This window comes from Westerdykella ornata, assembly GCF_010094085.1.
Source record: "Westerdykella ornata strain CBS 379.55 unplaced genomic scaffold EI97scaffold_2, whole genome shotgun sequence".
In the NCBI taxonomy this organism is placed as follows: domain Eukaryota; kingdom Fungi; phylum Ascomycota; class Dothideomycetes; order Pleosporales; family Sporormiaceae; genus Westerdykella; species Westerdykella ornata.
This window is the reverse complement of record NW_022986852.1, coordinates 1,607,814-1,629,459: the sequence shown is the minus strand read 5'-3', so window position 1 is coordinate 1,629,459 and position 21,646 is coordinate 1,607,814. Positions and strand designations below refer to the sequence as shown.

At 52.9% G+C, this 21,646-nt stretch overlaps 5 protein-coding genes across 5 annotated transcripts; 2 read left to right on the top strand and 3 right to left on the bottom strand.

Annotated features, from left to right (window-relative positions):
• Window positions 1–1,437: 1,437 nt before the first annotated feature.
• Window positions 1,438–4,636, bottom strand: EI97DRAFT_123975 (uncharacterized protein). Its single transcript, XM_033793056.1, has 2 exons — window positions 1,608–4,636; window positions 1,438–1,537 (listed from the first exon to the last, which is right to left on the bottom strand). Exons 1-2 carry the CDS (start codon window positions 4,433–4,435, stop codon window positions 1,507–1,509), a joined length of 2,859 nt encoding a protein of 952 aa, XP_033658004.1. The 5' UTR covers window positions 4,436–4,636; the 3' UTR covers window positions 1,438–1,506.
• EI97DRAFT_123974 (putative zinc metalloprotease) lies at window positions 4,637–7,894 on the bottom strand. The gene is made up of 2 exons (XM_033793055.1): window positions 6,371–7,894; window positions 4,637–6,320 (listed from the first exon to the last, which is right to left on the bottom strand). Exons 1-2 carry the CDS (start codon window positions 7,768–7,770, stop codon window positions 4,838–4,840), a joined length of 2,883 nt encoding a protein of 960 aa, XP_033658003.1. The 5' UTR covers window positions 7,771–7,894; the 3' UTR covers window positions 4,637–4,837.
• Window positions 7,895–8,018: 124 nt separating this feature from the next.
• On the top strand, window positions 8,019–9,055 carry EI97DRAFT_430182 (uncharacterized protein). The gene has a single exon (XM_033797614.1). The coding sequence runs from the start codon at window positions 8,106–8,108 to the stop codon at window positions 8,703–8,705; it is 600 nt and encodes a 199-aa protein (XP_033658002.1). The 5' UTR covers window positions 8,019–8,105; the 3' UTR covers window positions 8,706–9,055.
• A 7,681-nt stretch (window positions 9,056–16,736) lies between these two features.
• EI97DRAFT_498629 (kinase-like protein) lies at window positions 16,737–17,967 on the bottom strand (the record flags this gene model as incomplete). The annotated part of the gene is made up of 3 exons (XM_033802567.1): window positions 16,737–17,229; window positions 17,292–17,876; window positions 17,925–17,967. 3 exons carry the CDS (start codon window positions 17,965–17,967, stop codon window positions 16,793–16,795), a joined length of 1,065 nt encoding a protein of 354 aa, XP_033658001.1. The 3' UTR covers window positions 16,737–16,792.
• An 843-nt stretch (window positions 17,968–18,810) lies between these two features.
• EI97DRAFT_123828 (uncharacterized protein) lies at window positions 18,811–21,223 on the top strand. The gene has a single exon (XM_033793054.1). The coding sequence runs from the start codon at window positions 19,057–19,059 to the stop codon at window positions 20,929–20,931; it is 1,875 nt and encodes a 624-aa protein (XP_033658000.1). The 5' UTR covers window positions 18,811–19,056; the 3' UTR covers window positions 20,932–21,223.
• Window positions 21,224–21,646: the final 423 nt, after the last annotated feature.

Genomic DNA, 21,646 nt, shown 5'->3' with positions numbered 1-21,646 from the left:
TGAGGCTCAGGTCAAGCATGTACTCAGCCGTCTACGTCGAGACGTTAAACTCTTATGCATCGCAGCTTTGCTTCACGTCTGGGTTGGATGGAGAGGGATTAAGTTCCTGGCGTCCCGGACTGGCAAAAACTCATGAAGTTCAGTAGTGAGTGTAAGTCGATGCGCTTGCTTGGTCGCTGGCACTGCCACCCTATAAATGCAAGCAGGACGGGTGGAGGAGGGTGGCATTCATTCCTTCTCTTTGAGAGGATGGTGCCGTTAGAGAAGGCAGTCGGCCGGGGGTGTGCTTACACAATGATGGTCTTGGTAATGTTGAAATGGACTGTTGGACATGGGCACTTGGACATCTGTGGAGGACATGGGGACTCTGGACATCTGCGGAGGACCAATTGGGACATGGGACATGGGACATGGGGACATGGGAACATTGGGCAAGGACATGGACACATCAAACAAAAAGTGGTTGGAAATTGGTGGATATTTGTGGACATGGAACAAAGGGCAAAGGGTGAACATCAAAAACAACCAACCAACATCAAAAACCAAAAACCAAACATCAAACACATCAAAACACATCATCAAACATCAAACAACATAACACAACTTGGGACTTGGGCGTCAGGAAGAAAGGTGGATACATCATCAAATACAAATACCATAACGTTACAACATGAATCACATACTTCATCATCATCATTACTGCTTTCTTCTCTGTCTCTGTTTCCTGTGATGTCTTGTCTTGACTTATCTTATTATTGATGCCGGTGTCTTGCCTTGGTGTTTATGTCTTGTGGTGATGTCGATGTCTTATATAGGATGTGCGGTGGTGTCTTCACTTGGTAGTAGTGCTATGAAGTCGAATAGCATTAGACACCGTGTGCGATGCATGTTCTATATTCCCGCCCTGCCTGCGACCGCTTACACACTCTCTGCTCTCACACCCCTGATCCCTGGAGTCACGTATTCTGGACCTTGCGGTCCCGCTCTCTCCGATGCACTTCCGACGGCATCCCTGATTATAGTGCTGCTGATCACGGTCTCACTTCCTCTTCTCTCCAGTTTCCAAATCACTACTTCTAGTCTCCAACTCACTACTCCCTGTTCACGGCTAGCCTTCCCCTGATGTCACGGCCTTGGTGTCTTGCCCTCACGACTTCCGTGATGAGTATGTTCGCCCTTTCCGGTACTCTACCTGCCGCTCCTCTTATCGCGAAGGCGTTTTCTTTTCCTATGCTACTTCTCTTCCCCTAGCCGACTTTCTCTGAACCCTCCGCCATCCGTCTCAAGAAGAAAGCGGGAAAGAAAGTTGTGCGTGGATCTACGTTCCCACAGTATAGAAGCCGACCAAATCGTGAATGTAGAATCGTAAATGCATTGCTCATAAACTACATATACATCTCGGACGCCGTCCCGAAAACCAGCAAGGGAACGGTCCTGCTCTCCTTCGTCGCCTTCGTCGCAGCGCCAATCCACCTTATTTCCGCCCAACCGACATCGCCTTCAAGGCTAAGTAACGGACCGCCTTACGATCTTCTTGCTACTCGCTGTTAGAAAGCCTGAATCAAACTAGGGGAAACGGAGGAGGGAGAGGAAGAAGGAAGACTCACGAGCTCCCACTCCCGCTCCACACCCTGATCGTGGGCTTTCTGTCCCTCGGTGTAACCGATTCAGTCCCTCCTCCATCCTGCCCATGTTCGTCTTTTCCACCTACGGCCCCACAGTCAATCTCCGCGTCCACCACGGCCTCCGCTTTCATCCCCGATGCTCTGTCTACTGCCGAAGCCAGCGGCAGCGCCGCCGATCTAGGTCTTCCCACCGCCATTCCCACAGGCACTTCCTTTAACCTCACACCCAGTGTCCGCTCTTCGCTTTTCAATCTCGCAAGCGCCACGGCCGCGGTTCCCGTCGACGCGGCCGTCATAGGCCTCGTACCTAGCGCTTTTCCTTCCTTCCGACCCTGAGACGCCAGCACAGCGGTCGAAGTTTGCGGACGGCGTAAGGGGAGATTTGCGGGTATGGGTGCCAAAACGGGGCCGGAGTTTGAGACGATGTTTGTGGGCTCTGCCGACACTTTGGTGGAGTCTTTGCGAGTGACTTTGCGGATCAGGGATTTGAGTGTGATGCTCTTGCGGCGACTGTGTTTGGTGTGTGACGGGAGGGCGGGCGAGAGGACGGTAGACATGGTCGCGGAGTCGTTGGTGGTATTGGCTTTGTGATGGTCTCGAGGAGTAGGTACAGCTGATGTGCTCTGTATGAGCCCGGTCGCCTGCGTCGTGACGGTGGTTGGATGCGAAGGGAGTGGCGGAGTAGGTTCTCGATGAGCACTCGAGAACTCATGAGAAAGCGGGTCAACAGTGAGCGTGGCGCCGCTGAACCTGGCGCCCTCGATGTCCTTCGAGACGTCTCTCTTTCGAAGCCGATTGTGGGCAAAGCGTTCGCGGTCGTGCATGAGTTGTTCTTTCGTGGTCTCAAGCTGACACGTATAATTCTTGAGCCTCTCGAGCTCGGCCTGCATGGCGGAACAAGTCGCTTCTGCCGCGTTTTTGGCCGCCTTGGTCTCCTCAAGTTGCTTTTGCTTGGTTGAAGCCGTCTCCGCCAAGCGTTCAAGCTGGTGATCCCTCTCGTCCAAGAGATTCCGCACCTCTTTCAGCTGCCCTTCCAAGCGCTGAAAGTGTACAAGATATACCAGACTCGGCCGCGCCGTTTCCATATCCTCATGGACCGATTTTTCCAGCCGCAGTTGCTTCCTGAGAACCTCTAACTCGTGCTGTATGCTAAAGAGCCTTCCGTTGGCCTCGCGGAGTCTCTTTTCTAGACTATCACGCTCTGAATGCAGTCGCAGATTTTCTTCTTGCGCTGCGTTGAACATTGCCTCCAGCTCTTGTTTGTCAGATTCCTGGATAGTCGGCAGCCGGGACGGCGAATTCTTCTGGCTCTTGCGCAACTCCTCGTCCAGCCGAATCGCCATCTCCCGCAGCTTATGCTTTGTCTGTGTGTGCTTTCGCCGTTCCTCGATCAGCGTGTTTTGCGTCTGCTGTGTGCAATCCCAAGCCCGCCGGAGCTCTTCCTGCAAGCTCTTCATTCCTTCGGAGCCATTGTGGAAGGTCGCAAGCTCCTGGCGCAGTCTGGCAATCTCCAGGTCCTTCTCTTCCATGAATCGAGTGTGTTCCTGCGAGTTTCGGCCTTTGATGTGCAACAATCTGACCTGCACAGCTGCACATTGCTCATCACCGGAGCCAGGATTCAGAGAATCTGATTTTGGCTGGTCCATTCCTTCATATGTGGCAATCCTATCTTTTAATGCTCTAACGTATGTCTCCTTCTGTTCCAGGGCCATGTTACGCTGGCGGTAAGCATCCTCAAGTTGCGCTTCTCTTTCTCGAAGCAGGCCCTCCTTATGCTGCAGAGCTTTGCGTAGCGCGAAGAGTTCGATGTCTTTCCGATAGACGACTGCTTGATGGTCCCGCGCAATGGCTTGTTTGATTTTCCGAGTCTCCTCCTCGAGGTCCGACCTTTGTGTTGAACTTTGTTCTGCGAATGCCGGTCCTGTTTGGCTGTGTCTTCGCCTTGGCGATCTATCATTGTTTATGCTCACCAAATTCGCGCGAAGTGAACTAGCGTCGAAACTTTGGCATTTTCGGTTTCGTCCTCTTTGTTTCTCAGTGGAGGGAGTATCGTGTGGCTCTTCATGCTGATTATGGGGTTCGCTATCTCTCTGAGTGTGCCTGCTACTGATTGGGTGCACTAACGACTTTTCGCGCGAAAGGTCCCCGTGATAATGACCAGCTTTCCGAAGTAACATCTTCTGGAGGATCTCCATGGCAGCCATGACAGCGGCAATAAGCAGGACGTCCTTCAGTCTCCCCGTTTGCACCCAGACACCTGCGAGGGTCAATATACACAGAGCGACGAGGATCAGACTCCGATACGCGACGACAGAGGATTCGGGAGAGCCGTGTGTTGAGAGTGCGATCGCGGAGGGTATAATGGCAGCGATCAGAACTGATGCCGGTCGCGGGAAGCGTTGTTGGAGTGACCAAAGATCATGGAGTTGGCGTAAAAGTTGTTCGAAGTTTGTTTCGGAGCATTTGATGCGTTGGATATGTTCCGCGATGAGGAAGATACTGTTTCTACTAAACTCCCTTAAATCGTGTAAGATGATTGTGGGTTGGAAGCCCAGAATAGAGGGGAGAAGACGTAGTGACTGTTGCAAAGACTGGGGCAACCCTTGCAGAGACAGCTCTTCGAATGCTCGTCCAGTTATCTTGCGGAGGGCGGCGATCACTTCTTCGCATGTTGGGACAAAAGCATCATATAGCCAGTTTTGCGGGCGATAGAGACACACTGCAATCGCTGCAATGACGACGACGCCGAAAACGAGCCTCGTTAGGGTCACCGGGATGAGGTTCATCGTCTTCGTGCGACTAACTACCATTGCGGACGTGATGCGGTACTTGAAGCGGCGTTCAGATGCGTCCAAGTCCCCGACCAAGGTCCCTGAGCTGGAAAGGAGCGGCGGCCGTCAGGGTCAGCATATGCTGTCAGGAAAAACTCATGCGTGCATCTGGATGACTGAATGTATGAACGTGGTTCATTCGATCCCTTAACCTCGTGCCGTGCGTGAACTTTAGAAGACCGTCACCAAGAAGCTGTAAGATGCGACTGAAGAGAGGAGAGGGTAGAGGAGCAGAACCTGAAAAAGAACCTCAATGAATAGAATATCAACGAGCAGCAAACAGAAGCGTCCGCGAACGCCGGGCTTAAGTGCAGTAGTGGATAGCCCCGAAGAAGGGAGCAACAAGAGCATTGATCCTAGTTCCGTGGGCGAACAGGATGCTTAGTCTGCGCCATAGTTTATGCGTTTCGATCCCTCCACCAGCCCATCGGAGTACTTTGTTGCCACACTCCAGGATGGCAGATAGTGCTGCACCTCGTCGAATGCGGGAATGGCCCCTGCATTTGCATCCGACCAGATACAGACAACTCTTCCAGAAGGCGGAGAATGCTCGCCGCGGTCCCATGCCACGCTAACGTTCCATGGTTGCGACCACTCTCGATGCCAGAGGCGTATCTCGCTAGAGCCGTGGTCGCCAGTCGCATTGAAACGAGGGTCTGAAACACCCCCCTCCACCCGCAAATCTGCGATCGGCGAGTCGAACAGAATGCGACACGCGCGTGTGTTTTGCCCGACCACGCGAATCGTGGCCTCATTGGCCTCTTTGTTTCGTGAAACATCATAGTCGAGCCATGTGTCCAGGTAAGTTCTGTTGCTATAAGTGGCCATTTTCGGCACAACGCGTGCCGACAGTCCACGCCACCCGCATTTGATCAATTTGGCCCGCGACGCGACTTCTGGCGTCGTGCAGTTGATTTGCTGGCCTTGTGCGCTTGGTATTTCCCTAATTACCTTCTGGACGTACTTTTCGAGGCCCGTTAAGGACACGACGTTGTCTCCAGTGTCCAAATCGACCTGTTGTATAAAGTATACCTTCAACCGGTGGTCTCTGGAGAATGGAAAGGCGACGAGGTTGTATATCATTGTCCCAACGCAGACGAGAAGCAGGAATGTCGGGACGTGGTAAGTGAACCGATGCAGGAAGGGACCGGTAGGCGCGAGGAGCAGAATGGTGAGGGCGGCGAAGGCAATATAGATGAAGAGCGAGGAAGCGCCATCCTGAGGAGTCTGGTACAGTGCTGATGTTAGCAACAAAGCCACCTGTCCTACCAAGATGACGTTTATAGGAACCAGGAGCAGGAACTGGATGACCCAGAGGGAGCTGGGCATCCTTGCACTCCATCCTTGCTCGTTGTGATATGCATTTGCAATATCGACTTCGCCATGGTAGTCTTCCCGTCCTGTGGGCTCGTCGATCGAGTGTCTGCTCCCGTACCTGGCAAAGCTACGCTGGTTCCCTCGGAGAAGGGATGTCGTTTCGGTCGCTTCCTCGTCCTGAACGGGCCGATCGTCTGATCGAGTGCCACTGGTAGTGCCCGTCAGCGGCCTACTATACGCTTCCGACGTCCGACGAGTTGTGCTCTCGGTGTCGAAGTGGGCCACGTAAGCGGCCTTTGTGGGGACGAAAAACAGCTCCAGGTACGATATCAGAAGCGCGAAGAAGACTGCGGCAAAGTAGAACATGATGAAGTATCCGCCCGCAACTTGATAGTCGTTGGCTAGGACGGTGACGTAGATTAGTAGCGCATAACTGCCCACGAACAGCCACATCAGGGTGTACATGCGCTGAAGGGCCGAAGGCCGCATTGCGCTTGCGCCTCGAAGCAAAAACCAGGCAACGAAGAACCATGCTGAGAGCATCATGCTGAATGGATATTGTTAGCGTAACCTGCAAGTGGCGACGGTTGCACATACCTCCAAACAGCATAAGGGCTACTATGAACAATGTAGGGGTTCGCCCTAACAATGAGATATGCCAAACCCACAACGAGTGCAGTGGCCGCAACGAATGCGAACGGAAATCGGAAAACGCCGCGCCAGCCATATAGATATACAGGTTCGTCGTCATCCGAGGAATGAATGTACCTCTTTCTGGCAAACAGATAATTTTTGTCGGCCCTGGACAAGGCAATCGTGAGGGTAATTAGGGCGATAGGAGCGACGACCAACAATGTAACGTTGAGTGCAAATAATGTGTGCAGACGGAACAGGACGAATGCCTTTCCGAATATGTCAAACCAAACCGCTTCAGTGCCCTTGCCCGCATCCACTCTGCCCTCTGGGCTTGACTCTCCGTTGCCACTGAATGCATTGCTCATGTCGGAAGCAAGACCACGTGTAGTCGCAATGGCGGCAGAGAGCATGTGCCACACGGAGTTCAAAGACGTCTCGCGAGTGGAATCTTCGATGGTATGATACCTCGCTCGTGGTTCCATGAAGGCAACATCGAGCCCTCGGAGACCCAGCTCGCCGTTGAACACGACATAATCTGTCTGGCTTGCAATAAGACCCCGCTTGAACCCGTCGGCGCTGATGACGGTACCGAAAGGATTGGCCGACTTCTGATATGGCCTGGTCACCTCCTCGTCGGTGCTTCTAAACAGCGTCGCTCGACCTCCTGCTCCGGCACCTTCAAGATTGAGAAAGGTATGGGGAACTTGGGAGATGGGGTGTCGCATAAACGCCTTGGCGCCATTCAGAAAATCCTCTTCCCCGTTGTTGAGTAGGAGTATGATGGTTCGTTTCGGCCAGTTTTGAGGCTCAGTGAAGTAGGAAAGAAGCTGCAAAACCGAAACGACGCCTACGCCATCATCCGTAGCGCCATAACCCGTGCTTACAGAATCGTAGTGAGCGTTAACGAGAACTCCGCCGTTTGTCGCAGCTCGACCCGTGTGAGCGGCAGGGTAGAATGGCTCCTTGTCTTCTGAACCGCGAATGGCAACAATGATATTGTTTCCTTCGAAGTAAACAGTGGTATTGCGGGAGGAGAAGGTGGCATTGGAGATATTGTCATCAATGATTTCCACGTTGTCGCTGTCAAGATGCTTGGAAGCTACAATGCTGTGGATGCGGGAAAGCAGATAATCTCGAACATGGTCATTGGCTCGCGAGTTGTACGGGTGAAAGCGACGAGTAATCTTCTGCAGGTCTGCCCATGCCTGAGTCAAGTTCGTCCCGGCCGGTGTAGAGGAAGGGTACGGCGGGACGGTCAGATGAATGGTGAGCAATGCAGCGAAGAGAGAGACGTAGGTGACGGTCGTCACCAGAATGACGGGCAGGGGTCGGAAGGCCAGCGGGTTCTTCCACTGCGCCATTGAGATCTGGGTAAGCAGAGCTTAATGCATGGAGAAATGGACAAATTGGGTGAGGAGGCCGTGATAGGCCAGGACTTCTCGTCGATGGTGTTTGTTCCTTTCGAGCTTGACGGATCCTCGGCGGTTCGCAGCACTTGAGACAGAAGCTTGGAGGTCGTGCGAGAAGCTATGGCCACATGATGTGATGACTAAGCTTGAGTTCAACTTCAATCATATCTTCAACCAACATCACACCTCGACCACATTTTCCACCTCCCAATCTACGGCCGAGCTGATGGTCGCGATGCGCCCAGATTTGGTCAGGGATTATTGCCGCTGCTCTTTTTAACTAGAAAATGTCCAGCGAAGGATATCCGGACCCGGAAAATACCCTCGACTCGGCGTCCTCCGAATCACCACCACCACCTCTTCCTACCCTCACAGACGCACCAAAAACATTCTCCGGATGCTGTCTGGGTCTGAGCTTACCCCTATTGAACCATGTCCATATGACTCTATCCGCAGCCCCCGGGTTGGTCATCTCTATAGGCAGCGGATATGGCCTGCTTGAAGCTCTCCTTCTGTCACGGCCATACAGTGTAAACATCATCGGCGTAGAAGTCCAGCCCAGCTCCAACCAATACCTCCCACCTAGTCATCATCGCGTTGTAGCCGGTTCACGGTTTCTGGATTCCTCTGCTCTAAAATCGGCAGTATGGTTGTTTGTGTATCCCAAGAGAGTGGGGCTCGTGGGGGAATACGTAAAGGCGTATGGAATGGGGCTTGTACAGAAAATAATCTGGGCCGGGCCGAAGCTTGATTGGGACGACTACAGGCCTGTTTTCCTGGATAAATCTGCTGGTATGATCTGGCGCGTGGAGACGCGAAGCGCGGACGAGATCGGAGGCCACGCATGGGAGATGCTTGCCATTGCGACAAAACTGAGAATCCCATGAGACACTTTGGTCCAGGCCGGGTCCTTACTTCTGCCCTCTCAACAAGATGCTTGAAACGAATCCCAGCCCAGTGCCAGATTTCTAACATCTACGCATGTATACTTATAACCTTCCATCCTTGGGTTTGCTCTGCCAGGCCTATGCGCTCCTTAGGAGAGGTCCCGAACGGGAGAATCCGGTAAGTACTAAATTACATTCAAATATCACCCCTACCTGTCCTTCTACGATCTCAGTCTGCTTTTCCTCCCTATCTCTGTTTTAGTCCCTCCGCGTTGCTTTCTATCTCCCTTTAAACAAGAAGAAGACTAGGCTGGTATAGTCATGAAGTATATCTTGAATTTCGTGTCATATATACCTCCGTCCGTATATTCATATCTATGTTGTTTCTTTGCAGAATTACAATCAGTGTGTGATGTCACGCCTTTCCTACCCATTTCGAAGATGCGCCTAAGTACCGATATTCTCCTAGACCTAGGCCAGGAGGATCTGCCCTATCTGTTTTTCCGCGCCGAGTATGTCTTTCTTGTTTTGTTGGTTCCCCTGGAGTGGGCACTCGAGATTCATGCTGACCATTGTACAAGCAGCTATCTGGTACCTCCCCCGAGCACTCCCTTCTTGCAAAGGGTTGGTGGAGTTTATCATAGCCCGACCACCTATGTGCTGCATAGGGTACCTTCAGCATTGGAGGCTCGCCGCCGCCGGTGCCAAGGGAAAGCTCCCTGACGCCTTTCACCGGCGACCGTCAGCCCGAGTCCAACCTGGACCGACCAGATGTCGTCATGAAACTTTCACTGGCTTCACCGTCGCGTGCGCCCACCGCCTCGCCTGCGCTCGGGCCTGCTCTTGCTTTGCTCGTCCACCACATACATTGTTGACTTCTCCAACTCCTCCCTTCCCCCAACATTCTCGCAACCGCTGGCCACAACCACACTGCAAGCTCTCTTACACTACAGCCTTTGCCAACATGGCACCTCCTCTGGATAGCCCTCAAGCTATCTCCCCATTTCTCCTCTGTTATCTTCTTCTCATCATCTCCTGCGATTTCCCCGGGATGATTCGCCGTACGGCCTCCCCTCTTTACGATAACATCGCCCTGGTGACCCTCCTGGGCCTCGTCGCCGTCACCCTTCTTTTCTCGCCCGCCCAAATCGTCGCCGTTATGACTGCCGATGGCCACGTTCCTCCCTGGGTTATGGTCATCTTTGAAACAGTTCAGTCCATGGTCCTACGCTTTCAAGACTGCAACTCGGTTCGCCGCTCAATAAAGACGTTCCTGGCTGTCAACAAGTTCGCCAGTGTCGATCAATATACGGCTCTACGGTTCCTTCCCATCGTGCACTTCACATACACAGTGTACGGGCTTTGTCGCGATGACTTCAATACTCCTGCGCCCATCTGGACTCGTATACGCCAAGTCACATCAGCTCTGGCCTACGTCAAAGTGGGCGCATGGCTCTTTGGCACCAGTCCTTACGATCTGGTGGGAGTGGTTTACGCCATCTTGATCGCGCTCTTTTGCCCGTCGGTCGAAACTGTCGACGCCGTTCTCCTGCGAGTCTTTGAGGAGACTATCGAAGTGTTGCGCCATCGTTTCACCCGTGTTCTCGGCTATTGCATTCTTTTCGTGTTGATCGTATATGTGGAAGCCAATGCGAATTGGATATTCACGTATGATGTCTACGGTCAAGCCGCCACGCAAGTTGTTACCCTCTGGAGACTCGGCATCTACATTACCCAACGTGGACTTCGTGCCTTCGTCGCGACCCTCTCGGCGTTGATCCTCAAGATACATCTTCAGAATCCGAGCTGGCCAAGCGTTCATCTTATCTTCGGCATTCCCTGGAGCTTGTTCGTAGGGTGGGTGCTGTCGCAAATCCTTTTCATTCCTTCTTTCACAGGCATTGCGGACTTCGCCATCGGCATCGTCACGTACGCTTTGATCATCGCACAGCACTACGGCTTCAGGGTGATCTCCCGAGTTGAAAGCCCTCTGTTGGAGGCGGCTTTTGTCATTGTCTTTGACGCACGACGACTAGCACCCGCCGCTTGGGTGTGCGATAACGCCATTTCTCCACTTCACAAGCAGGTACTGGTTCCTCTGTACGGTCGCCTCGAAGGGTGGGCTTGCAAAAAACCACTCCAACGCTGCTTCGTTGCTGTCGCAAGTGCGGCGGCCGATCCCATCTCTGCCTTCAAAGTTTGTGCCGAACTGTACATTTTGTGGCGTCGCAGGCTCAGGACACCCCGTCTTCCGCCGCCGGAACCTCCTCGTCCGCCCGAAACCGATGCTATCGCTGAGTTCTTTGGTTACAATGAGTCACCCCAGCCCTTTGTCGGTGTGTCCGATCTGGCCGTTCAAGAACTCTTTTGGGGGGTGGACCGGAAAGTTATGCGGCAACTCAGAAGTACTTTTTGCGAGAATATGCTTGATGTTTCGAACGACTTCAAACCCCTGTCCAACCGTCAGGTCAGGTACAAGAAAAGAAGTCGTCAAACACACGTGGACGAGAGACTTCGCCGCACGGAGACATTCTTCGATCTTTGCTTGCGCGAACCCGTACTAAACTCCGAACCACTCCTTCACACAGTCGTACATAGGCCCAGGGTCGTGAAAAGCTTTGGAGGAATTACCATGGTGCGTAGGGGTACAGCGGAAAGGACTTCTGCCACCACTCGAGCCCCCGAGCCCAGAGCCACGCAGGTTCAGCCCTCATCCGCTGTATCGGCTATCCTTGCAGCTCCCCAGCCTACGGCGGACGGCGATTCTCTGGACACCCCGCAGCAGCCTCTTGCAGATACTCGGGCTTTTGAGAACACATTTGCGGAGTCCTTGGCCACTGCTTCACCATCTAACAAGGATTCAACGCACATCGTCACCCAGAATATTCCCTCGACCGCAGCCTCGTCTGATACAGCAGCTACCCAGCCTACGGCACAGGGCGATCAAGTACAGCAGCCCATTCCCCATGCCACTTCCACCACCCCTTCACGTTCCGCCGACGCTCCAGCATCGAGGGTCCCATCAGATGAGCCCTCAGTCAATACCTCAGATGATACGATAGCTCTCAAGCCCACCGCGGGCGAGAGTTGCGCGAGCACAGCGTCCCAGTCTGTTGAACCCGCTACTCCTTCTGACGATGCATCTTTCGAGCCAGCGGGCACTACTTCTCCACCCACGGATGTTCCGGAACCCAGGGCCACATTGGATGGACCCTTGGGTAGCACTCCTGTTTCAGCAGAAGCCGCAGAGGCTGAGGCCGTTGACCCTCCGCCTGAGGATCCAGCCGCCGATCCTGCTACTCTCGCCAACGCATTCGCTGAGCCATTGGAGCCAGCTTCACCATGTATCGAGGATACGACCCCTCGGGCCACATTGGATGGACCCTTGGGTAGTACTGCTACTCAAGTCGAAGTCCAGAGCGATGAACCGGCCAGCCCATGTGTCGAGGAACCCTCCGCCCATCTCTCCAATTCAAATACCGCTCTCGCTGAGCCATTGGCGCCGGCTTCATCAACTACGAATGCTTCACAACCCAGGGATGTACAGGAAATTCCCCTGGTTAGTGCACCAGCATCTCAAGAAGCCCAGTCAGCTCAAACGCGGAGACGCCGGCCTAGACGCAATGCAGACCCGAATTCTTTCCCTACGCTCAACCGGGTGCCAAAGCCCATGCCCTCCCGCGCTCTCGCTCCTCAACAAACCCAGCCCTCAGCCCGTGCTCCGCTGATTGATTCCCCTCCCGTTTTCGAATCCGCCCGGCACTCATCTCCTGATCCGCCATCAAACATTGCCCTAGAGCCTGTTGATCAACCAGATGAGCCGCGCGTGGAGCCGCGGATTCACAACTTATCGCCTCCTGGGCGGAAGAGGCGGCAACGTCGACGTCAACCTCCACCGGAACCAAGAATTGCACTCCTCAAGTCGCTTGCGGCAGCCCAAGCTTGTCAGCCTCGTGAGCCCGCCGCGGTGAGTGCTGTGTCCTCTCGACCTCTCGCCGAAGAGGCGGCTACCACCGTCTCTGTGGCCGTTACTTCCTCGGAGATTAAGACGAGCGATGAAGCTCTCCAGGGCCGGACGCAGCGGCCTACTGAGCCAGCTTCCCAACCAGCAGTTGAGCCCACTGTATCTGAGAAGGATGTACAGATGGATGACTCGCTGCTGTCTGCGTCCGGCCCGGTGGATTTCCATAACCCCCTTCTGGCGGATCTCGGTAGTGGCTTCGACCCGACGTCCGTTGACTCTGGCCCTCTGTCATCTAACAATCAGGCGGGGCTTTTGAATGCAGGCGCTTCGAATTGGACGAATCCTTATGATGGACAGTCGGTTGGCCCCAAGACCTGGGTCGATACACCATTTACTAGTTCTACTCATATGGTGGATACTGCGTTCAGATTCAGTGCCCCTCAGCTGTTTGCCAATGACAACAGCATATCGGGGGCTCCCCAGGCTGCGACGTTCTTCAACCGTGAGTTAGCAGAATCAAAACACTACAAAGATCTCTCATCCCAAGGCCAAAGCTCTCCAGATCCCGATACTCTACTGCCTGATCTTGGACCGATGGAGTCCGCTGACCCCGTCCTTGATCTCGACGAGATGGATCTGGTTCCCGCGATAAGCGGGACGAACATTCCTGCTTCTCTGCGGGACTCTGAAGGTGACGAGACGATGGCCGAGCAGGCCCACCAATTTACGAATCCAGCTGTGACTGACACAGAGATGTATGAAGACGTTGGTCCTCATGGCTTTCTGGCGGCTCAGTTTCCGGAGGTCATCGGTGGGACCGCTGTCGATATCGACATGAGTGACAGCCTCACAGAACCATCCCCGAATCTCACAGTAGGGATGGCTGTTGACACTCCGATGGGCGAAGGTTCTCTTGAACTGATTGGCACTCAATTTATTCAGCCTCAGGAATCGATCACTGCAGCAGGTGCTGACGCTGAGATGGGGGACGCCGATGTGCAGCCTAGCACAAATGTCACCGGTGGCACCTCAACATTTGGGAACGGCCAGTCCTGCTCTTTCGTGTTTGGTCTGGGCAACACAAACGCCAGAGACTCACAAATGGCCGACTCAGTGAATGGCTCTGCGTTCCTGACTTCTTCCAATGGCGCTTCCGCTCCGATGAAACGTTCCAGCGCGCCTCAAGCTACAGATGGCAATCATGACAATGGAAGGCGGGGAGCACGGAAGGCGAACGCGAGACAGATGGCGACTCGCAAGATCCAGAAGCCCGTAAGCAGGGTTGCTAAGAGTTATGAAAGTGGGAAGGAGAAGCAGAAGGCAGTGGTTGACAATACTAACGTAAGTTTCTAAGAGTCGCGTTCTGGACATGGTTCTAACATTAGATAAGATTGACCACCTCATTGATCCGCAGCTGCTTTCGCAGGACTCTAATGCCGCTGCTCGAACCTTGTTCCAGTGTTATTCCCCGCCCGTAGGGTATACTCCGCCGACCAATTCATCTCTATCCGCTCAAGGCTATTCTCCGTCTCCAGGATATACTCCGCCGGCGAATCCATCTCCATTCACTCAAGGTTATTCTCCCCCCGCGCCGTCCTTCTCATCCGCCTTAATGAATCTCACTGGTTATTCGCCTGGAGGGAACAAGTATGGTGGATCAAGTGTCGCTGGTCCCTCCAGGACTAAAGCCACAGCTTCTGCGCCGGGCAAATCACTTCCTCACCCCTCGCCGGCGGCGGGCAACGGATTCTCGGTCACGAGTCCCGCAACTTACTATACTTCGCCTCAGACTGCTTCTGTTCCTCATACACCGTCAAGATACCCCATCTCTCCGAACCGCAATATGTATTCGCCCACCTCGCCCGCTGGTTACTATCCCTCTCTACCGCGTCAACCCCAGCTTAATGCCATCCCATCCCCTAGTAGTCTCCCCGGCCTTGGATATCTTGCCCCCGGCCCCACGAACGCAGCGTCAAATTCCATCGGCGGCTCCGGCGCCATTGTAACGAACGCATATACCGATCCGCACATACGCCACGCCCCAACAACAGAGGCGAAGATCATGAGCAAGGCACAAAGCCTCACGGAAACCATGGACGCGCGCGAGAAGCAGCTCCGCGAAGAAGCGCGCCAAATGCTGGAGCAGGTCGAAGACGATGCCGAGGCTGCCGCCAGCAAGGCAAAACGAGCCGTAGCTGCTATGGATGCTCGCGAGCGGGAGCTTCGGGAGGCGGCGCGGTTGATGGAGGAGCAATTGGAGGATGGTGACCAGATGGTTTCGCATCGGATTCGGCGGGTGCGGAGAGATTGATGGGGGCTTTGTTGGATGGAGGTGTTGACGGGGGTGATTAGGGTTGCTGGGAGGATGTTGCAGAATCGTCGGAGGGGTTATTATAGGAGCTTTGAGGTTGAGGAGAAGGTGTGATATGGATTTGGAAAGCAAAAATGCTTTATTTCGGAGTGAGGGGTTTTTATGTATTTGGGTTTGGCCAGGTAGATGTTGGTATGGAGGAATCTTGAGGATGTTATCAGTGGAAATGGAGGGAGGGGGTAGGAATATCTGTCTACGGGTGTTGGGATCGTTAGAATGGTGCATTGAGGCATGTGGAGGAGGTTGAGGTAGTTGGGGGCTTGGAAAGATTGGTGGAGGAAATGGTACTGTAGATAGAGTAGGTAGCGGTGGATGAACTGGCCAAACCCAATGCATAAATGTAATTCATACATGTTCTTTGTCAATATTTACGTCGTACAGCCCTTTACCGTTCTGAAACGATGCTACACCTGGTAGTCTTTGCGAACTTTGATCTTCAATCCAGAACGTAAGCGACCGTCCTAATCACTGCAGAGTCAAGGCCGACCGTGCACAGAAAAAGACTCTTGAAGACGCTGGCACACAGCCTGCTTTACTTGAGTACCAGCTTGGTATGCCTTTCGTGAAGCCTTCATCTACATATTCTTGACAACGAAGCTTTGTTAAATTGCACATGTATTGCTTTGTCCTCCCTGGGGAAACCTGTCACTGTGTTGCCGGCAAATAGGGTTGCTCGTAGTAGAAGCAAAAACGAGGCATTGCTGCCTATACAAAAGACTGTACCTTACTGACCTGCATAACGCCTGGTTTCCTGTAACGCTTGGTCAACATTAAATCTCCCACGACTTCACCACCAGCTCAGCACACGAAGTGGGCGATATTGAGACGGTGCTTGAAGTCCTGAAATTGCTGAAGATAGGAAGTAGACTTAATGATACAAACACTGCTGAACAGTATAGGATTACTTGGGTAACACTAGCTAGGCATATTGAGGTGCAAGGTACTGTCCGGCCGAGACGCATGCAGTCTATGTACAATGAGTAACTTCCTTTTACCTATTCCAACCATAATTCTATTTATACCTAGGCTATAGTTTGTGCCGTTAGACAGGAGTTAAGCCTTGGTAATGGCGCTTTGTATCCTTCTGATGGCAGTGTGTTAGAGCACCCTGTTCGACCCAGTCTACCCTAGGTCAGAGTGAACCACGCATCATCCCATTTCGCTGCTGGCCCCCGTCGTCGAACGCGGACCATGTCAATTCCGATGTGGACCGAGCCCGGAGCGTCTCGAACCTGTTCTTGCCCTGGTGTCTTGTGGATTCCGGGGGCGATCGAGGCTGGACGGACGAGGCAATACCCTACGTCACAATGGATGTCCAATTTTTCAGAGCGTGTCATATTCTGCTACCAAAGACTCCCAACAGGAGGTCATTATCCAGAAGGAGCAACATGGTAGGAGCTGTAAATGAACTGGACGGGCTTATCAATCCCTGGAATTTCTCCTCGTGATAATCTGGAAATTCTTGACCGAGATCGTTGGATGTCAGGTCTTTGTGGTGAATCAAGGCGCCCACTGTACCTCCCCCTTTCGTGAATTGGCTTACCTACGCTGCAAGCGAAGCAGCGGTTAAGAGAATACTGAAGCCTCCATAACCAGCGCGATGCTATGGAAATCTCTGGACTTATCCCGCCGAAGCGCGTAATGCAGATGCGGGCGGGGTTCAGCAGTTTTTAATGGGCACGAATAATCCCACCTTACACGGACGTCAAAGAGTAGATTGAAAGCAAAAGCAGGGCTCTATAAACGCTAATCTCAGAAACCCACGGGATCCGTGTAATACCACCATGCATCCCGAATGCGCTCGTCCCCCGGGAGTCCATCCAGAATCAGTGGTAAGTATTTGACATACCATCCACTCAGCTTGTTATGTGTCCCGTGAGCCTTGCAATGCTCCCAATAGCCCGGTAGCCAGGCAGACTGCTCCCAGTCAATAACTGCAGCGACCCGTGGCGGAGCGGAGGATATAATGATATTGCTTGGATGAAGGTCTCCATGTGTGAAGACTATTTCGCTGTCATCAGGGAGTTCCTTGCGATACGGTTCCGGTACCGTCTCTGGATCAGGCATCTTCCGCTTGTACTGGAGTGTGTACCAATCATGAAAGTCTTTTACAGAAGTGAACGGGCCGGTCTCAGATTGAGATTCAAAGAAGAGGGCTCTCTCGTAGTAGTTGCCTCTCGTGATACTGCCTGGATGTTTGGCGTTAATGTTTGAGATGTAACGAAGAGGGCTAGGATGCAGACCAACTCACCGATGAATTTGTCCTCAGGACTCTGTTTGAGCTGACGTAAGTTGTGTAGAATAGTTCGAAGTTCACTGCAGATCCGCAATCGGTCATCTTCTTCCATCCCCGACCACACATCTTCCAACGTCGTCCTACTTATTGCCTCCATATAAAGAAAAGTTTCATGGCCATCGGTACGCCATCCGTAGATTTCGGGAACAGGTACAGAGTCTCCGCAACTGTGTCGAAGTGCGTAAAGAGTTTGTCCCTCAATGACCTTAATCTCGCTGCCCCACTTAACGAACAGTGACATTTCCTCAAACACGGCGGGCGTAGGGCGACGGTTATAGCGCTCCTTTACGCCTCCCGTCCTCCAACCCCAGTAAGTACCAGCAGAATATTGAGCCCGCGCTCGCGATCGAACTTCCTCGGGAGACGGCAATTGATCGTGGTGTTGGAAGAACGAAGACGGGCGGACATCGAAGTTTGCAGCCTTTGGACGTCTGCTGGCGTGACAATGGCACTCTTCATGATGACTACAGTCGTGGATTAATGGAAGACGAGTAATTGTGCTAGTGAGTATGTGGACGGACGAAGGAGAAAGGGCACAGCCTTCAGATACTTGTGCGGCGAGGTAACGCCAAGTTAAAACACGCTAACCCTTAAGGGACTTCGCTAAGCCTAATAGAAAAGCCACATGCATGCTCGGGGCTCCCTTTGTACCTGAACCACAACTTTGCCGGGGAAATTTATATTCTTAATTTTCATACTCAAGAACATAGGTCTAGACAGCTTACGTAGAAAAAAATAAGCAATCTCATCCTTGTAAAGTGAAGGCCAACTGTTAGCATAAATAAGTTATAATTTTCTACAAGAGGAGCGCCACGGTATTGGGATCCAGCAAGATGGTGAAAACTAGAGGCCGACAAGTCTCATATGTAAGCAACATGATCATTCACGATTGGGAATGAAGTCTCAAAGCGGAGGAGCGAAGACTTGCCGCATTGGTTGGAAACGGAAGAAGTATTCACGCTGGAGATAGATCTGTTAGATATTTGTTGATTATTCTTACCATAGGTATCGTAGATGGTCCAACAGTGAAAATCATATCGCCCTTTCCCGACTAAATACGTGAAGACTTCTTTTCGTTGTTGACCGTTCCCGTCCGAAGCATATAAACATGACAGAGTGACATCCTGTGGAGGGAAATACGTTGGACAACACCTCAGTCTCACCGCCCACACCGCCCTCCTCATCCTCGGGGAAGTTGGGCTCTCCACACACCAAGTTGGAGAATCCATTTTCCCATCTTCGGCAAACGAGGTCGCCGCCAAATGGCTCAGGCCTCTTCAATCCAGCCAAGTACCAGTCCCACATGGACTTTCGCGTCTTTCACCGAGCTCGCCCCCACGTGATTGCGCGGAACCTCTTCACCCGCGCCCTCCACGTGTTTCTCTTCGCAACCAGCTTGTTCGCGTGCCCTCATACTCTTCGCCCCCAGGCAACCTTGTCCGTCCGTCGTATACGCTGAGCAACGTCGCTCCAAAACCAACTTACAGAAAGCCAACCATGGCTCCCATATTCCCAAAACGGACGGAGTCAGATCAGGTAGGTGGATTGTCGGAGCCTCATAAACAGACATGTTTGTTTCGAGTCGAGCTCATGCGCATGCAATCTTCGACAGCGGGCTGCGCTCTGGAGCTTCCACGGACGTCCTGCATGTTGCGCATAGGCACTTCAGTCCGTTGGAGACACGAGAGCTAACAAATTGCTCTAGGTTTCTTCAACAGAGATGCGCTCCGTCGCGAAAATGAACGCCCACATCAAGAGCGCAGAGGAGAACCTCCAAGGAAGCCGTGACGCGATCGCCGCCCTGGAAGACGATCTAAAAGCACTTCAAATCCTCGCCATTTCGCCCAAGCTATACTTCGCCGCGGAGAACGCACCGCGCGCCGCTCGTGAAGCGAAACTCCAGCTTGACCTCGCTCGGTATCGCCTGACGGAGGTGGAGAATGAGAAGCAGGCGCTCAGCATAAAGTATCTAGCGGCTAGGCAGTCGCAGGAAGATCTCAAGAGCAGAAACAAAGAGTTGGTGGAAAAGGTCATGGGGCTGGAACGCAGAGTGGTCGAGTTGAGTAGTGAAAAAGATGATGGCATGGGCGATAGGAAGGATAGCGGCACCGGGGTCGCCGACACCGGTATGCCGGATCACAAGGATGATCGGTACAAGTCGAAAATACGCAACACCAGTAATGTAGAGAAAGGCGTTGAGAAGGGCGCGAAGAGCAAGAAGAGTAGAAAGACCGCACCACACGAGGTAGAGGAAACAGATGTAAGTCTAGAGCGAATGAGGACAACGACAAAAACACCAGTGGAGCTGGAATACGCTCTGACCAACGCGAAGAAAGAAATACAGGCTTTGAAATCCCGACTGGAGCATATCAGGGCAGAGCGCGATCGGCTCCTAGCGGACGTAGAAGCGGCGGTCCCATCCTACATTTACGAAGCCCAGCTACGCGACGTTCACGCAAACGCCAATGAAGAGCTCGCGCGGACCGGAGGCCAGCTTGAAGAACTGAGGCAAGCACATGACTGGGCGGTGCGGTCATACTGGAGTATTCTCGAACAACTGGATGCCGCAAAGGCCCTCAACGTCCAACTCACGGCCGAACTGGACGAGGCCCGGATTGAGCAAGAAGAGCTGTGCAAGCAGTTAGAAGAGACCTTGCCTGAGTGTTGCACAGGACAGCTCGACTGCACAAGTTGCGTGTATCATCTGACTCGGGCATTGCGAATTTCCCAATCAGCAGAGAATGCAGCCCTGGAAATGGCAGACCAGGCGAACATGGAGCGTATGAGGACCTGGAACGAACTACAAGAGATCAAATGGTCCCTAGCCCAGCGTCCAGCAACGAATCGCCTGAGCTTCGCGTTGCCAACCATTCAAGAAGAGGACGGGGACGGGAACGAATGCGGAAGCCAGAACGTTGCGGCAAACCGGGAACGACGAATGGTTGTGGAAAATAATCTTTTTGTTGAAGAAGCCGAAGCGAGTCAAGATGGGGACGGTGACAGTGACGACGAGTCGATTGTTATCGTCCTGGAGTCGGAAGCCGCTGAGTCTAGAGCCGCGACGATCAGGGCCCCTCCGCCTTCATCGGTGGAAGATGCCCAGGTTGACGCAGTTGTAATGGGACATCGCTCTGCTGACTCAATTTCAGTTCCATCTCGGGAAGAACCTGCCCCTCTGATCGCCATTGATACCTGGGAAGCAGAAGCACTGTCCGAACGGATATCCCCGTCTGCGAGCCGCTTCACGACATCTGAGTGGCAGAAGAGCTCGGTCCCGGTTCTTGATAGTGCCAATGTCGTCCGCACGGAGCCTGCGGTAAAGGACGTGGGGACTGATATCCGTCTTGCGTCTCCTGCCCTTTCCACTAAAGAGGACGATACCAAAGGAACAAACATGGCGCAATCGTCCACGGCACCATCTAACCAGCCTACAACCTCAAGGTCCGTCAGCGCTTCCAAACGCGCTTCAGAAAGACTGAATGACCGTAGGCAACGTGTTTGTCCAGATTGCTATGGATTTGCGCGACGCTCATTTCTGACACATTTGACCGGCCTCAAACCTGAGGCGAGATCCAGACAAACCCGCGAGGCTTGAAGTGTCTGGGCGCAAGGTCGAACTCTGCTGGCTTCTCATTTTCATTTGGGTGGACGATGCTCGGCATTTTGGTACAAGGGTTTTCCGCGATAAGTGTAGTTTCTCTTTGTGTGCAGCCCTGCGGTACATGTATGTAGGTGAAATCTGGGACGGGCAGTATCTGCGATTCGCGAATTTTCCTTCCCTCTGTCGTATGTCGAAAAAAAAAAGAAAAGTTTAAAGAATACCAGAATGATTTATACAAAGTTCCTTTGGAAGAGCGTGAGAATTTGAACGAAGTGACCTTCAAAATGTGGAAAAGATGAGACTTTAGTTTGGAGCAAGCGCAAATTACTTTGTTTTCTACTGTTGCCCAGTCTACACAGTCCTCTTTCTTCTGCCGTCGTTTCTGTGATATCTCCTAAGTGGAGAGACTAGTCAAACCGGATTTCCAGGTTTCAGTGTTCCATTGGCGGCAATCATGCACTCTGCGCCGAAGGGAGGTGAGGTGCTCCAACGCAGCCTTGCCTGTTGAACGAGAGACTGGTCCATCAAGTCCAAGAATATGCCAGGCGCGGCTGGGTCAGCGCCGATGTTGCTTGACATTAACTTGTCGGTGGTTCCTCCATCGGTGTCAAGGGAAGCGAGTACCACGACCAGATCGCTGCAGTCGAACAAGTGCATCGCCTAAAAAACAATCGCGCGAACTCCATTTTGTCAATACCTGAACCCGCAA

Bases quoted from the DNA above. Each gene is read 5' to 3' on its own strand.
- EI97DRAFT_123974 (XM_033793055.1), bottom strand. From the start codon at position 7,770: ATGGCGCAGTGGAAGAACCCGCTGGCCTTCCGACCCCTGCCCGTCATT. The intron at 6,321-6,370 runs GTATGTGCAACC...ATATCCATTCAG, and splicing joins AGCCCTTATGCTGTTTGGAG to CATGATGCTCTCAGCATGGT.
- EI97DRAFT_123828 (XM_033793054.1), top strand. From the start codon at position 19,057: ATGCGCTCCGTCGCGAAAATGAACGCCCACATCAAGAGCGCAGAGGAG.
- EI97DRAFT_123975 (XM_033793056.1), bottom strand. From the start codon at position 4,435: ATGGTAGTTAGTCGCACGAAGACGATGAACCTCATCCCGGTGACCCTA. The intron at 1,538-1,607 runs GTGAGTCTTCCT...AACAGCGAGTAG, and splicing joins TGGAGCGGGAGTGGGAGCTC to CAAGAAGATCGTAAGGCGGT.
- EI97DRAFT_430182 (XM_033797614.1), top strand. From the start codon at position 8,106: ATGTCCAGCGAAGGATATCCGGACCCGGAAAATACCCTCGACTCGGCG.